General features: G+C 37.6%; 1 protein-coding gene across 6 annotated transcripts in view; it reads right to left on the bottom strand.

The window, feature by feature from the left end:
- Positions 1–17117, bottom strand: part of STK33 (serine/threonine kinase 33) — a 188693-nt gene that overhangs the window by 10179 nt on the left and 161397 nt on the right. For 5 of the 6 annotated variants that reach the window (XM_010812467.3, XM_005215977.5, XM_005215978.5 and 2 more), the window contains one exon: positions 6373–6570. In XM_010812467.3, coding sequence (XP_010810769.1) covers positions 6373–6570 — 198 coding nt within the window. Of the gene's footprint in view, positions 1–5764; positions 6571–17117 lie in introns of those variants that run through there. The other variant, NM_001075908.1, reaches the window with a different exon arrangement.

The raw sequence follows: 17117 nt of genomic DNA, 5'->3' as shown, positions 1-17117 counted from the left end.
TGTATGTAATACATGAGACAATTATAGCACAAAGGTAGGATAAGAGATGAATGGATCCAAATGAATACATTTGAAATTGAAGCAGTGTTTTTACAACCCAACCCAATGGGTTGGTTCTCCATTGGGAAAAATATACATAGCATATACTAACAGTTATAATCTCTAAGAGGAGCTGAGCAAAAGCCAGGTTTGGGAGAGCAGGGAAATGATTTGAAAAGATTCACTAATATGTCCCTTCAATCATGGATGTCTGGCTAAATCCGTGGTGAAACCCAAGCCTTACATAGGAGATTCTAATGGGAAGAGAAGTAGGGACAAAAGCCTTGTTGTTTATGGAAGCCTATGAATCCAAACTAGCAAGTGGCTTTGCTGGCAGCATTAGATCAAAGAACAACAGGCCAAAATTCATGTTAGCACAATTAATTATTTGTACCTGTATTAGTCAGCTATTGCTACAGCTATGCTACTGTGTTTGGGAGGTCTCTAGGTCCTATGCTTCACTATGAAGACCCCAAAACCAGCATAGAGCTTACTCATTGCTATGATTATTACAGTGAAAGGATGCAGAGCACCATTAGGAAGTGAAAGACCCTTGAGGAGAAGTCCAGGGGAAACTATGTTCAAGCTTCTAAGAGTCCTCTCCCAGGAGTCACACAGGATGCACTTAATTACCCCAGCAACAAGTTGTGACAACACATGTGAAAGGCTGCCAACCAAGGAAGCTCAGAGACTCAACACCCAGCGTTTTTATTGTGAGCTGGCCATGGGGGCATTCTCTGCCTAGCACCTACCAAAATCCCAGACTTCCAGAGGGAAAGCACGTGATCAGCATTAACTGTATTGTTTGTAAGGTTTAGGCACAATTAATCATTCTTATCAGTTAATAGTAGCTGTCCCAAAATCTAAGTTCCCAAAAGCCAGCCAAGGGCCAACCTTGAAAGCAGGCCTTTTCAAGGCTAGCAGCTTAGGCTTGCTATGTTAACTCTTTTCTATACAACTACATAACAAAGAACTAGAAAAGTCTCAGTATGTTAAAACAATGAACATTAATTTTCACTTGGTGGTGCTAGGCTGGACTTCAGGTTTTGTACCGAGTTCCAAGTCTGTTCCACAGACCTTCATAATTCCAAGAACTGTGGCTTCTGTAGTCATGTTCTTCTCATGGCAGTGGCTGAAATAAGAGCAAGCTAAATCATGCAAACACTTTTATGGTCTCTGCTTATATCACAACTCAACATTCTGTTTGCTAAAGTCAGTAATATAGCCAAGACCAACATTAGTGAGATGAGAAAATACCCATCTACTCTAACAGGGAGAAAAGGGTAGGAATGTACATATTCCTTACAGAGAGGTTTTAAATAATTGGGAAAAACAATCCAATCTACCACAGTACCTTAGGGATCTTGCCAAACTGAGAGGGCAAGTGAGGCTGGAAGCATCACCTGATCACCTTTGAAAATGATATTTCTTAGTTTGTTCATTAGTTTAGGCCCACACCTCTGCCCAAAGGAGCCTTAAAGCAAACAAGAAAGAACAGGCGATTTTAGCAATATTCTATGCAAGCTCTTTAAAGTGAAGTGAGAGTGTCAGTCTCTCAGTCACGTCCAGCTCTTTAAGACCCCATGGACTGCAGCCTGTCAGTCCATGGGATTCTCCAGACAAGAATACTGGAGTGGGTTGCCATTATCTTCTCCAGGGGATCTTCTCAACCTAGGATCAAACCTAGGTCTCCTGCATTGCAGGCAGATTCTTTACCATCTGAGCCACATGGAAGCCATGCACGCTCTTTAGCAAAATAATAATAAAATTAATAATAGCTAACATTTATGCACGCTTACCATATGTCAAGAGTATTATATGCATGATTTCATTTACCCCTTGGTTGATGTCATTATTATTCCCATGTTAGATATGAGGAAACAGAGGCCAAGAGACTTGCCCAAGGTCCTAAAGCTTGTAAGTGGTGAAGCCAGGATTTGAATCCAGGCAGCCCAGATCTAGAGCCTGTGCTTTAACCAGTAGGACACTGTAAATGGGATGCTTTGGCACACACGCCAGATTACAGTGCTTCAGCAATGGAGTACAAAAGTGTGCCCAAACATGGAAGCACCACAAAACTTGTACATGATTCACAGGGGTTCAGGGAACTAAGATTTAATCTGTAAGAACAGAAATTTTTATCCTACACTACTAAAATACTAAGAAAACTTGACTTTTTCCTCACAGCAACAGGTCAATATAACACAAAGTTCAACTGTTTAATTTCAATCTGTTTAAATTCAAATATTCTTTGTCTTTGAAGAACTGCTAATGAACACATTGCATTGCTCAAAATAACCTTTCAAAGTTGCTAAAATACCTTGCCTTTCTATTTTCTAGACTGGATTAAAAAAAAATCTGATACATGTACCATTTCCTTGATTTTATAAAGTCCATGTTTTCAGTCAAGAAAAATGATCACAAAAATTTTCTGTTTTCACTAAATAAGTATATTCAAGACTGTGTTCAATAAACCAATTAACAGCTAAGAAGTTTCTTCTTTATTAAGCGAGAACTCTATAATGCAAATATACTTTTGTTACATGCAGAGTTGCTAGTCACTCCCTCTATGGTTGTGGGGCTGTGCATTTTAATTACAGACCTTCATTTCTCTTCGATTGTGTTTTGAGCTTAATGAACAATGAAAGTAGTGTACTGCTTATCAGAAATCACTAAGGACTGAATGCAAAAAGGCGTGTTCCTGCAATAAGCAATAGTCTGCCAAGTGTCTCATTTGAAGATGAGTCAATGCTGCTATAGGAGTTAAGACTCTTGGGTCTGCCTGATAGAGTAGATTAAGAACCCATTGTGGGGAATTTAGAGGGTTCCCAATAACACAAAACACTTCCTAGATGTACTCAGACTGTAAAATACAAGATATATAAGAGAGAACATTTCTATCTTCAAAAAAATACACCTACCAAAAACAAACTAAAGGTTGAAAATGAAAATTAAAAAATGGACATTGCCAAATGCCAACTATTTGAAAATAAGTTTGAGATGGTAAAGTATAATATCTTCACCCAAACATGAACAATGAGGAGACACACACTGTATTTTTCCATAATGCCCGGGGCATTTGGAACTAAGGAAGAGTTACCCAGAGAAAGAGGAAGGTGCTTAGTTCAAGTGTTTTTGTTTTTGTTTTTAAATAATTCCTCACTTTTTCTGCTAGTTTTCCAAGTACTTTGCCACTTATCTAAAAAGTGTGATTACTCTCATTTGTGAGAATTACAAAATCAGGAGCTCTAAATGGATTTATCAGATTCTCCAGAAGAGAAAACAGTGATACAATGGAAAGAAGGATCTGTGGCAATCTGCATTTACAGTAGAGCCAAATTTCAAATATTTTAATGGAAAAAGAATCATATACATCTCTTTATAGTAAGTATAAATATTTATCATATCAAATTATCCATATAATCTAACTTTAACAAATGAATTTTTCCCATGGGAAATATTTCAATATTATTAGAATGCTTTTTAATAAAATTAAAGTTTCACTCTTAAGGATATTAGTTACTATATGAATCCTGCATGGACTCAATACTAAACGGCCAATGCTATTTTCAGTTATCACTTTAGATCTTATACTCTACTATTTGCTGTTAATGAAGATTTGGGGGGGAAAAGAAGTAATTTCTTAAACTCAACTTCAATGTAATTAACAAAGTGCATATTTATTCATAAAAATCCATGAAAAAACTTAATATACAAGAGAAGACTTTCTTTTAAGGGGTAACACTCTTCAGAAAAATTCCCAAATAAGGTGTAAGGTATTCCTCCCAAGATGTCACAGCCAAAACCTAAGTACAGGAAAGTCCTTAAAGAACATCCGGGGCAGACTCCTACCCATTTATGTAGAAATTCCTGGCACAGCATTTATGCTGCTGCTGCTGCTAAGTTGCCTCAGTCGTGTCCGATTCTGTGCGACCCAAGAGGGCAGCCCACTAGGCTCCTCTGTCCCTGGGATTCTCCAGGCAAGAATACTGGAGTGGGTTGTCATTTCCTTCTCCAACGCATGAAAGTGAAAAGTGAAAGTGAAGTCACTCAGTCGTGCCCAACTCAGCGACCCCATGGACTGGAGCCTACCAGACTCCTCCATCCATGGGATTTTCCAGGCAAGAGTACTGGAGTGGGGTGCCATTGCCTTCTCCACAGCATTTATAACAAGTAGTTTTCCAGAGTCTGCATGAATGCTTTCAATGGCTGAAAGGTGAGGTTTACTATCCACAGTCCCGCCTGTGCTACTGCAGGTGAGCTCTGATTGTGGAAAAGTTCTTGATGATAAGTAGAAATGTATATTCTTAAATTTTCAATCCACTGAGTCTAGTTCTAGCATCCATAAGCACCTCAAATTCCAGTCCTTCTGTTGCCTAATTGGAAGTAGCTGAGAACACCACATTGAGAACATTACGGCAAGTGTTATCCCTCTACTCTGACTCAAAGAGAGCGTAGGAGGAGGGCAGAGCCGTGACAGAGCAATGAAAAAGGAGATGGAAGACAACCAAACATTTGGTTTACAAGGATATTTTATGTTCAGATTCAGTGAACATTGATATAATCTAAGACTACAAAAGATAATGTGTGTATGCATGTGTATGTATGGATTTGTGTTTGTATATATGTGAGTGTGTGTGTATATACATATATATATATATATATATACACACACTTGTATACATGCATATATGTAGATATATACACATATACAAGCTTCCCTGGTGGCTCAGTTGGTAAAGAATCCATCTGCAATACAGGAGACTGTCTGCAAGAGACCTGGGTTTGATCCCTGGGTCAGGAAGATCCTCTGGAGAAGGAAAAGGCAACCCACTCCAGTAATCTTGGTTGGGGTATCCCATGGACAACGGAGCTTGGTGGTTCCATGGGGTCACAAGAGTCAGACATGACTTAGCAACTAAAACATCACTACCATGTGTGAGTATATTGTTGATGCACATGTGTAATACGTAATGTATGCATATGAGAGTGTGTGAGTGTACGTGTGTATGTATATATGTGTGAGTATGTTTATGTATGTGTGTGCACATGTATGTATGTATAAAATTCCAAGTCAGCTAACAAGAAATTTTTCAAATTATGTTCAATGAGGAAATGCAAACATGGGTTTTTAGGATATTATTTTTAACAAGAATACCAAATACACACAGCTGCTAAGCACTGCAGGAGTTGTTGACAGACGGGAGAGGGTGAAAGGGATTCAGTAACCTTATGTTTACATTACATAAAAATATGGCTATTTCAAAATGTCTAAATAATTAAATGTTAAGCCTATTATCTAGACATTTGCTATCAACTAGATGAAGAAATTCCCAATGAGTAAATAAAAATCAACCAGATCACTCTACTGGGCCTCTTTCCTCAAGTTTCTGACAGAATTCGTGGCAGGACAGGTACAGGCAGCCATGCTGTACCTTCCTGACTGTGGGTCAGGATTTACCCTCCAGGCCCTCTCTCCACTCTGCCCGTCTCTAGGTCTCAGAGAACTGAAAAGCAGCAACTCCTCATAAGAAGTGGGGTGCCCGGTCGTAAATCTGGCCCCCGGTGGCAAGATGTTCCATCATTAAAGAAGAGCTCAAACATGCTGATTAGACTTCAAGATGAGAATGAGAACAAACACACAGAAAATTTTCCTCAAACACAGAAACAAGAGAAAAGAGGATGTGGGTAAATTGTCAGGATATTGAGTTGGTAGAATGCAATCTAGAATTAACCAAATGTTACTAGATTTTATTCACCAAAAAGAATAAAACTATATCTAATAAAGTAAAGTAATAAGCCTATAAAACAATTTTAGGTATCATAAAATTGGAAATGACTAACTAATGTAATAGTAATTTTTGAAGTAATACATAAACCCATTCCAAATTGTATAGCCTGGTAAAATACATACATAATTCATTGTGACCCATTAGCCAACTCTGGCACACCACCTGTCTCTGTAAAGTTTCGCTGGAACACTCATTTGTTGTCTATGCCTGTGTTCATGCTACAACATCAGCGTTGAGAAGTTGTGACAGAGACTATTATGGCCTACAAAGCCTAAAATATTCACTATTTGTTATAGGAAAAGTTTGCAGACCCCTCCCCTATATAATCACGGATCTTAAAATAAGCATCTAGGCCACATCACTAAATCATGCTAGTTTCAAGCTTTACTTTCTTTATCGTGCAGGTCTCTTTTGTTACAAACCATTACAATCCAACAACAAAAAAAGAGTTGCAAAAATGTTCCAAGTGTTGTGAAGGTATTTCACAGTTTGGAGAAATGAAACAATTGTTTTTCCTACATGTTTTGTTGGTTCTTCCTACCTGTTTTCCTTCCTCTTCATCTGAAGAGTTACTGACATCAGGGACATTTCGGCTGGGTTGGTAAACTTTCGACTCCTCTTGTCCAGACCTGCTGTCTCTTTGGTCTGTTGTGCTTTCCTCATCACTTTCTGGGTTATTTTTCCATTCTTTCATCATTTCTAACACATTGGTTGGTCTCGCTGAAGAAACTGTATTGCCCTAATATTAAATGATGAAGTTTTGGTGTTATAAACAGTTTAAAAAATTGAAGACTCTTACATATTTTAGTAATAAAATCTCACAAATTCACTAAGTCACACAGAAAAATTATAATGTTGAATAAATAGCAAAACTTCTGATGCCCTGCTCCTTGAACTGACATGTCTCAGACCTCTTCATTAATACTTTTTACAATATACCAAAATTTAGGGGTGGGAGAATATTCAGTTTTAAAAGAATAATACAGCATGCTTGTGCAAAAGAACACTAGATAGGGCAAGTCCCTGGAATCCAAAGACCCCCTTACAGTTCTGTTCTTAGAAAATTAATAGAGAAACTGAAAGAATGAAAGAAGTTGTCCAAAGTCTACGGGATCCAACACTAAGCATAAGCCTGTGTGTACGTGTATGTTAGTCGCTCAGTCATGTCCGACTCTGTGACCCCATAGACTGTAGCCCACCAGACTCCTCTGACCATGGAACTCTCCAGGCCAGAATACTGGAATGGGTTGCCATTCCCTTCTCTAGGGGATCTTCCCTACCCAGGGATTGAACCTCGGTCTCCTGCATTGTAGGCAGATTCTTTACCCTCTGAGTTACCAGGGAAGCCCTATGGGTAAGTCTATATAACATCAAAATGTCTAGGTAAAAAAATCTAAGTTCAGCTGATTAGTCTGGTATTGTATCCAAGAATAAAGATGTTTGACTTGAAAGCTCTTAGTTGACTGGAAGATTTAGATATAATGTGATCATTTGATTATAATGTAGTCTATGCACTGTTTAATTCCAGATGTGAGTAGCTCATACCAAAATTAACCATTTAGTATTAGCTATATTTTTCTCAAATAAAATATTCCATCTAATGCCAGGAAATGCATGACTGTAGTCTCACAGGGCTCCTGCTGGACTAGGTATGCCTTAAATATTTTTGCTCCTAATGCAGACTAGTAGAGAAAGTCTGGACAAGAAGTTTGGATCACATTTAGATTAAAAACAGGAAGTTTAGGCGTGAGCACGACTATGGCGTGATTCTAAATTAATTTGACATGTGAATGGACTGAAGCATTAAGCAACAGGGATACAGAGTAGTATACAGCCAAGCACTTTAAGGGCAGCCATCTGAGTACACTGTGGAGGATTTGCAGAGCTTAATAAATTCAGGGTTAGAGACACAGACAAATACAAAGCATGGAATAGTAGTAACTAAATGCGGATCATTATGCAATTCACTCCCTGTAGTTCTTCAACGTTATCCTTTTTAAAGAAGATCTATATTCTTACCACTTTCACGGCATCCTACTTTTGGTTGCACTTCTGCAGCCTCTACCCATTTACTCCCAGAATACCCTTACCATGCCTTCTGCCAACTCCTAGCCTACACTTCTTTCGAGGCTTAAGTTCTCTTAATATCCCAGAACTTCCAAAGGTGTCATCAACTTAAATGAAGCACAGATGAAGACTCAGACCAAAAGGAATTGAAATTGTTTAGAACAGTAGATAGTCTCAGAGCTCTCATCTGAATGATTTCTGATTTCCAGGGTTCTGTCAACAGCCCTGCTTTACCCCAATGATTCATCTGGCCTCTATTATAACTTCCTGGCTTCACTGCAACCTTGAACACTAATCACAGTATCCAGGCTCCTAGAATACCAGTACACACAACTTTGCCTTGAACGTCAATCTCTCATTAGAAAACAGAGATAATCTCACACATCTAGGTCTGTAATCCTAGTCCTCAACTGCCCTTCCCTGATAAACTCTCCACAAGTTAACTCTCTGGATCCACAATAGTTATTGATGGTGCCTACCCAACATTCCTGTCTTCAAGGCACATATTAGAATCTTGCCTCTCTACTTCTTTTGGGACATGACAATATGACTTGTTTTGACCAGTGAAAACGTGATTTGAAATAGTGCATATCACTTCTAGATAGAAACTCTGAAAGCTTGTGGTTTAATACCTGCATTAGTAACAATAGAAGCACAGAGAGAGTTCCCTCAGCCTGGGTCCCTGGGTGAAGACAAAGTGAAACAGAACTTGCTTCCCTCATCCAAGCCAATGTGCCATGGAAGGCGTCGAGAACACTGAGATTTGGGAGTCATTTGTTACCACAGCATAATCTAGCCTGTCTTGATATAGGTAGATAGAAGATTAAAATTTACATTCTGTGAGTCACCTCCAAAAAGCCCAAAAGAATGAGCTCACTGTACAATCAGCATACCCAACAAAACTGTAATTACTACAGAAATCATATGCAATCAGTACCATGTGATAGCCAATTTATTTAGGCAGTATTGGCTTTGCACAGCCCTGATATGCATGAATTTCAGTCATCATTAATTAAATACTGTCAGTCACCCAGCAACACAGTTCACATTTTAGTCACTATGGTATAATAACTATCATTGCATAAAGTTCAAACTTCACTGCGAGCTCTTCAATACACAATCACCATGTAAATTACAGATATGTACAGTCATGTAAATTACATGATATTTACACCATGTAAATTACAGATATGTACAGTCATGTCTATTGGTGACTGGACACCATCCATCTGTTCACACACAGACAGCAATCTGTGCACTTGTGTTGCCTCCTTGTCTCCCAGGTAATTTGCCAACAAAGATGAAATTGCAACAAAGAAACTAAAGTGATAATACTGGAAGTAAAATCTGAATCAAATGTAAATGGGGTAATAGAAGAAATAGCTGACCATGAGAATGTTGACACTGTCACTGAAAGAATCCAAGTGTGCAACCAAAGGAACTTAGTAAGGCAAACTTAGCAGCATAAATGAGGAAGGATGAAGATACTTCAGAGAATATGGTGCCCACAAAAAACAAATTTAAAGAATTTTCAGAGATATTTCATGACATTGGAAAGACAAAGGATACCATGTTACAAGCTAATCCAAGCTTGTAAAACACTATGACAATTTGCCAAGGCATAAAAAAGATATTTCCCTCTGTATTATAAGAAGGTAAGCATTCTTTAAACTAATCTTGATAAGTTTTTAACTAAAAAATAAGATACTTTAATTCTCAATATTTCTAATGTTTTAAATTACAGTGCAAAATAATAGCTTTACTTTTGTCTCATTCCCTATATTTATTTATAACTAACAGGGAGTTTTTTAATATTTAACAAAAAATTTAAAGGGTATGGATCATAATTTTTCCGATTATTAAAATCATTTTTCACAGCTTCAATATACACTATTTTTATGGTTCTGCACTACTGTGCAAAGCAAGAACTACCTGTACTATCTTGAACCTGCATTTCTAGCAATCTTTCAAATGCTTGGTCTACATATATATACACACACACACACACCCCGCCCCCCCAAGAGCTTGGTGACTGACACGCTACAAGTCTAAAGTAGAGCACCTTTGTATTCAAAGAAATGATCCTATTTCTTATTTCAAAGAGACTGGGGAGAAGAGCAAAAGATTCAGAATAGGAACATTATCCCCTCATAAACACTCTACTATTTATAAAATTTTAACTATTTGCTTCCTATATTTGCTTGTGATAGCAAACAGGGCACAAACAGTGGTTTGGACTCCACACTTTCCCTCTTGCCTAAAGTCCATCCAATAACTTACTAGACTGCCTGCTTCCTGCTTGCTAGCAGTTGAAGGAAAAATTGCATCAAATATTTGCACTGATCAGATGAATAAGTGGCCCAGGGCTGCGTGTCATGAGCCTTCTAGGCTGAAGAGAAACTATATATGAATCAACCAAATAAAAATCGGTATGATTTTAGGCTAGACACTGCAGATTGTGGAGATACCTCACCATCAGAACAGTAACTTCTGAACTCCCTTTATTGGCTGTGTTCGGGAGTCACGCCCCGAACTCATCAACCATGAAACAGCGAATGGCAGGAACGCAGCAGTAATAGGCTGATAATCTGAGGCTATCATTAGTAGAAAACCAACCTTTTGGTTAACAAATTTCTACTTGTTTAGCTAACAGCTTGAGATTATTTTATTTTGAAAAGCTAGAAAGCTGAACACTCATAGAGGAGAAGTTTGGTCAAATACCAATATTTGGACTTAATACCTGAGGAGGCAGGTCCTACAGATACAGACCCAGGCATACATCCTCATCTAACAAAATCTGCCTTTTCAAGGATAGAGCCTATTAGTATTTTGTAAATAATAAAGATTTAACATGTATTTTTAAATGAATGAATATTATGTATGAGTTGGGTTAAGATGGTATAAAACATAAAATAAGCTAAGCTAAAAGGAAACATTCTGGGACTTCATAGTCTTTATTTTCTACTTTTCATCAATAGCTAGAACACTTTACTTCGTAATGTTCTGAGGGATAAAATCTTTTCAGGAGGAAAATGGAATGCTGCTGCCGCTGCTTAGTTGCTCAGTCGTGTCTGACTCCTTGCACTCCTGTGCACTGCACACTGCGAGGCTCCTCCGTCCATGTGATTCTCCAGGCAAGAATACTGGAGCAGACTGCCATTCCCTTCTCCAGGAGACCTTTCCAAGCCAGGGATTGAGCCCAGGTCCTCCCACATTTCAGGCATATTCTTTACCACCAGGAAAATGGAATAGTCACTTTATAAAAAAGCACATAAAAGGGATGCTCAACTTTACAAAATTAATAAAGTCCAAATAAAAACAACGAGTTACCAATTTATACCTAATAGATGGACATAAATTTAAGTTTGATGATTCTCTTGGTGAGGGTGTGGGGAAACAGGTTTCTCATTTACTTGCTTTTTATGGGAGGATTAGTCAGTAATAAACCATCAAAATGTGTAAAGCACACTCTCACAGATCAGTAGTTCAAGTTTTAAGAATTTATCCTATATGCTGACATAGTATACAAACATATATTTACAAGAACATTTGTTGCACCGTTGTTTGTAATAGAAAAGACCTGAAACAGTTTAAATATTTCATATTCAGAAGAGAAAAATAATAGTGTATCCATGGTTTTGGATACAATGCTGCTTTTAAAAAATAAGGAAATCGTCCCAAAATACATTCAATGAAAAAGAAAAGTTCGCGTAATATAAATCCATTTGTGAAAAGTGGATACAAAAAAATATACAGAATGTATTTAAAAGAACACATAAGAGATTTAACAATGGTTATCTTTAATAAGAGGGAATGAGGGAATAGAGGGAGGAAGTTATTTTTCCTGCTTTCTTTACCATTTAAATCATTTACCAAGGGTAATGGCAACTATTATATGACTAATAATTAATATAAATTATATAAGAAAAGAAATACTGTAAGTCATAGGACTCACAGCACCCAATCAAATCACTGAACATGCCCTAATGGGTCTCAGTAAGTCCAAGGCAGCAGTGGAGAAAGGTAATAATGGATCATTAAAGTCAGCAAGTGCACCACTGAAAAGTTTTCCTAACAGTCACCTCAGTGATTTTGTTTTTACAAGTAGAACAAATAATGAAAATAGACAAGGTTGGTGTTGATACTCCTGCTCTTTAAGAGGAAACAGCCTGAGAAATTGAGTGAGTGGGTGAGTGAGTGAAGTCGCTCAGTCGTGTCCGACTCTTTGCGACCCCGTGGACTGTAGCCCCCCAGGCTCCTCCGTCCGTGGGATTCTCCAGGCAAGAATACTGGAGTGGGTTGCCATACCAAAAGTGCATTTCCAATTGTCTGCCAAGAATTTCTAGCTAGAGGTGCTGCTGAGCCTTTAATACTGTAATGTATACTTGAAAGCTGCTAAAAGGATAGATCTTTAAAGTTTCTATCACAATAAAAATATTAATTTATGCAAGGTGATGGATGTATTAACTAAACTTATTGTGATAATCATTTCATAATATATATATAAAATCATTGTTGTACATCTTAAATTTATATAATGTTATATGTCAATTATATCTCAATAAAGCTAGAAAAATGAAAACAGACTCAACATATTCCAAACCAACATTCTTCAGACTGGAGTATGTAGTGTGTAAGAAGACTTCATATGGCCTGTGGGGGCAGGGATAGTTTGCAGGGAATCAGTTTCAAGACCCTCAATTTCTTTTTTTTAATTTTATTTTACTTTTTAACTTTACAATATTGTACTGGATGCCTGGGGCTGGTGCACTGGGAAGACCCTCAATTTCTAATGATCTCTTTTTTTTCATAAGACACCTGCTTGAGTAAGGATATGCAGTAATTCTTTTCATAAGTCACCTTCTTATAATGCTTGTTACTATACGTACATTTATTTGTGTGTGTATGTGACAAAGACTTACATCTAAAATATGTAACCAACTTCTATAAATCAATACATTTAAAAAAGAAATAGAAAATGGGAGAGAGACTTGAATAGACATTTTGTAAAAAAAAAAAAAAAAAAGATATTCAAAAGGAAAATTAGCATAAATAAATTAGCATAAACATGAAACATGACCAATTTCATTTGTCATTTGGGAAAAACAGATTAAAACTACAATGAGATACCATTATATATCTACCAAAGTATCTAAATTAAAAATACTAACAATACCAAGCACTGGAGACGATGGGGAGCAACACTAGAACTCTCACACTATTGCTGGTGAGTGGCACAAAGTGAACTTAGGAAAAAGGAACAAAAGAACTTTCTGGTGGGGGTAGAAATGTTCTGTATTTTGTTCTGGGCAGTGGTTACACAAAAGTATACATATAAAAAAATTCATCAGCTAAACTCTTAAAATCTGTCTATTCTATAGTAAGTAAATTATATCTTAACAAAACTATGATTATTTTAAAAGTAAATTTCATAGCTTCATAGATATTATTACATGTGGCTCAACCATTTCACAGTTGTAAAATATTCCATTGTCAGACTATACCACAATTTATTCATTTTCTAGGAAGAGGGAATTTGGGGTGACTCTGGGGTTTTGCTCCTATAAACACTTCTACAAACATTACCGTGTATGTCTCCAAGGGTATATATGTAGAAGAACTCCTTGGGTATATTCTTAGAAATTAAATTTATTGGTATAGAGTATGTGAATGGTTAACTTTAATAGATAATGTTTTTCAAAACATTTTCAAACCGTTTTCCTAAGTAGTTGTACCAGTGTACTCTCACCAGCAATGATTTAGAGAGACTCTTTACCTGCATCTCTTCCAAACCCTATTACTGTCAGACTTTTTAATTTTTAGTTTTATCTCACTGAAGTCCTGATTTGTATTTCCCTGATCACAAATGTAACTGAGCATCTTGTTGCTCGTTCATCAGCCAAATGCAGGTCCTTGTTTGTAAAGATGTCTGGTCCTGTCCAGTTGCTTGTCCATTTCCTACTAGGCGGTTGGTCTACTTTGTATTGATTTGTAAGAAACACTGAGATTTCATGACATTGATTTTTTCTTGGTTATTTGGGTTACAAAAGCCTTCTCCTCGTCTATAATCTATCAGTTTTCCCTAAAAGGCTGTTTTATGAATAGAAGTTCTAAAGATTAATATAAGTCAAGTTTATTCCTCATTCCTTTTATGTTAATGACTTTGGTATCTTGTTTATAAAATCCTTTTCTACACACTCCAAGTTCCAAAAGGGTTTCACCTATATTTACACTAAAAGTTAAATATAAATTTGTATTATTTAAGTCCTTGACTGATTAGAAGTTGACTTTTGTCTACCATGTGAGATAGGAACCCAATTTCTTTTTCTTCATATGGACAGCCATTTATCTGAACTCCAGTTGTTGAATAATCTCTCCTTTTTTCCACTGATGCATCATACTACCACTGTCATAAATGTTCCAGACGTGTATGGATATGTTTCCACACTTTCTATTTTATTCTACTGGTCAATTTGTTTACTACTATATCATTATCACACTGTGCTAACTAAATAGTCTTAATTTCTGTTACAGCAAAATACTCAAAAAAGCCTTGGCTATTTTTGACCCTTTATACTTCACTATAAATTTTAGGGTTGCAAAAAGAGGAATTTTGATTGGATTTGCTTTGTATATGTACATCAATATGAGGAAATAAATTTTTATGATATTTAGTCTCCTGATGTAAATAATGGTATATATTTACACTTGAATTTTTCTTCAATGTTTTCCCATAAAATTTCATAACTTTCCTCAAAGAAGTCTTACAAATCTAATGCTGCATTTCTAGAAATTATAAATTTGTGAATACAGTTTTACATGTCTTCATTTTTTTTGCATTTTATATTGTTGGTTGCTAGTGAAAATAAGTGCAGTTGACTTTGTATATCAATCTCATTTTCCCCAGTTTTACTGAGGTATGATTAGTATATAGAGCTTCCAGGTGGCACACTGGTAAAGAATCCTCATGCCAATGCAGGAAGCGCAAGAGATGTGGGTTTGATCCCTGGGTCAGGATGATTCCCTGGAGTAGGAAATGGCAACCTGCTCCAGTATTCTTGCCTGCAGGATTCCATGGACAAAGGAGCCTGGTGGGCCACCGCCCATGGGTCACAAAGAGTTGGACATGACTGAATGAGTACACACACACAGCTGGTATACAACACTGTGTACGTTTAAGGTGTACAGTGTATTGATTTGACACTCCTATTTACTGATGTATATCAGACTTAAAGAAGAAAGTAGGGAAAACCACTAGACCATTCAGGTATAACCTAAATCAAATCCCTTATGATTATACAGTGGAAGTGAGAAATAGATTTAAGGGCCTAGATCTGATAGATAGAGTGCCTGATGAACTATGGAATGAGGTTCGTGACATTGCACAGGAGACAGGGATCAAACCCATCCCCACGGAAAAGAAATGCAAAAAAGCAAAATGGCTGTCTGGGGAGGCCTTACAAATAGCTGTGAAAAGAAGAGAAGAGAAAAGCAAAGGAGAAAAGGAAAGATATAAACATCTGAATGCAGAGTTCCAAAGAATAGCAAGAAGAGATTAAGAAAGCCTTCTTCAGTGATCAATGTAAAGAAATAGAGGAAAAACAACAGAATGGGAAAGACTAGGGATCTCTTCAAGAAAATCAGAGATACCAAAGGAACATTTCCTGCAAAGATGGGCTCGATAAAGGACAGAAATGGTATGGACCTAACAGAAGCAGAAGATATTAAGAAGAGATGGCAAGAATACACAGAAAAACTGTACAAAAAAGATCTTCACGACCCAGATAATCACGATGGTGTGATCACTGACCTAGAGCCAGACATCCTGGAATGTGAAGTCAAGTGGGCCTTAGGAAGCATCACTACGAACAAAGCTAGTGGAGGTGATGGAATTCCAGTAGAGCTATTCCAAATCCTGAAAGATGATGCTGTGAAAGTGCTGCACTCCATATGCCAGCAAATTTGGAAAACTCAGCAGTGGCCACAGGACTGGAAAAGGTCAGTTTTCATTCCAATCCCAAAGAAAGGCAATGCCAAAGAATGCTCAAACTACCGCACAATTGCACTCATCTCACACACTAGTAAAGTAATGCTCAAAATTCTCCAAGCCAGGCTTCAGCAATATGTGAACCGTGAACTTCCTGATGTTCAAGCTGGTTTTAGAAAAGGCAGAGGTACCAGAGATCAAATTGCCAACATCCACTGGATCATGGAAAAAGCAAGAGAGTTCCATAAAAGCAGCTATTTCTGCTTTATTGACTATGCCAACGCCTTTGACTGTGTGGATCACAGTAAACTGTGGAAAATTCTGAAAGAGATGGGAATACCAGACCACCTGATCCGCCTCTTGAGAAATTTGTATGCAGGTCAGGAAGCAACAGTTAGAACTGGACATGGAACAACAGACTGGTTCCAAATAGGAAAAGGAGTATGTCAAGGCTGTATATTGTCACCCTGCTTATTTAACTTCTATGCAGAGTACATCATGAGAAACGCTGGACTTGAAGAAACACAAGCTGGAATCAAGATTGCTGGGAGAAATATCAATAACCTCAGATATGCAAATGACACCACCCTTATGGCAGAAAGTGAAGAGGAACTAAAAAGCCTCTTGATGAAAGTGAATGTGGAGAGTGAAAAAGTTGGCTTAAAGCTCAACATTCAGAAAACGAAGATCATGGCATCCAGTCCCATCACTTCATGGGAAATAGATGGGGAAACAATGGAAACAGTGGCTGACTTTATTTTTTGGGGCTCCAAAATCACTGCAGATGGTGACTGCAGCCATGAAATTAAAAGACGCTTACTCCTTGGAAGGAAAGTTATGACCAACCTAGATGGCATATTCAAAAGCAGAGACATTACTTTGCCAGCAAAGGTCCATTTAGTCAAGGCTATGGTTTTTCCTGTGGTCACATATGGATGTGTGAGTTGGACTGTGAAGAAAGCTGAGCACCAAAGAATTGATGCTTTTGAACTGTGGTGTTGGAGAAGACTCTTGAGAGTCCCTTGGACTGCAAGGAGATCCAACCAGTCCATTCTGAAGGAGATCAGCCCTGGGATTTCTTTGGAAGGAATGATGCTAAAGCTGAAACTCCAGTACTTTGGCCACCTCATGCGAAGAGTTGACTCATTGGAAAAGACTGATGCTGGGAGGGATTGGGGGCAAGAGAAGGGGACAACAGAAGATGGGATGGCTGGATGGCATCACTGACTCGA

This window comes from Bos taurus, chromosome 15 (genome assembly GCF_002263795.3).
Source record: "Bos taurus isolate L1 Dominette 01449 registration number 42190680 breed Hereford chromosome 15, ARS-UCD2.0, whole genome shotgun sequence".
Lineage (NCBI taxonomy): Eukaryota > Metazoa > Chordata > Mammalia > Artiodactyla > Bovidae > Bos > Bos taurus.
Note: the sequence above shows the minus strand (reverse complement) of the source record. Positions and strands in the feature narration are given on the sequence as shown.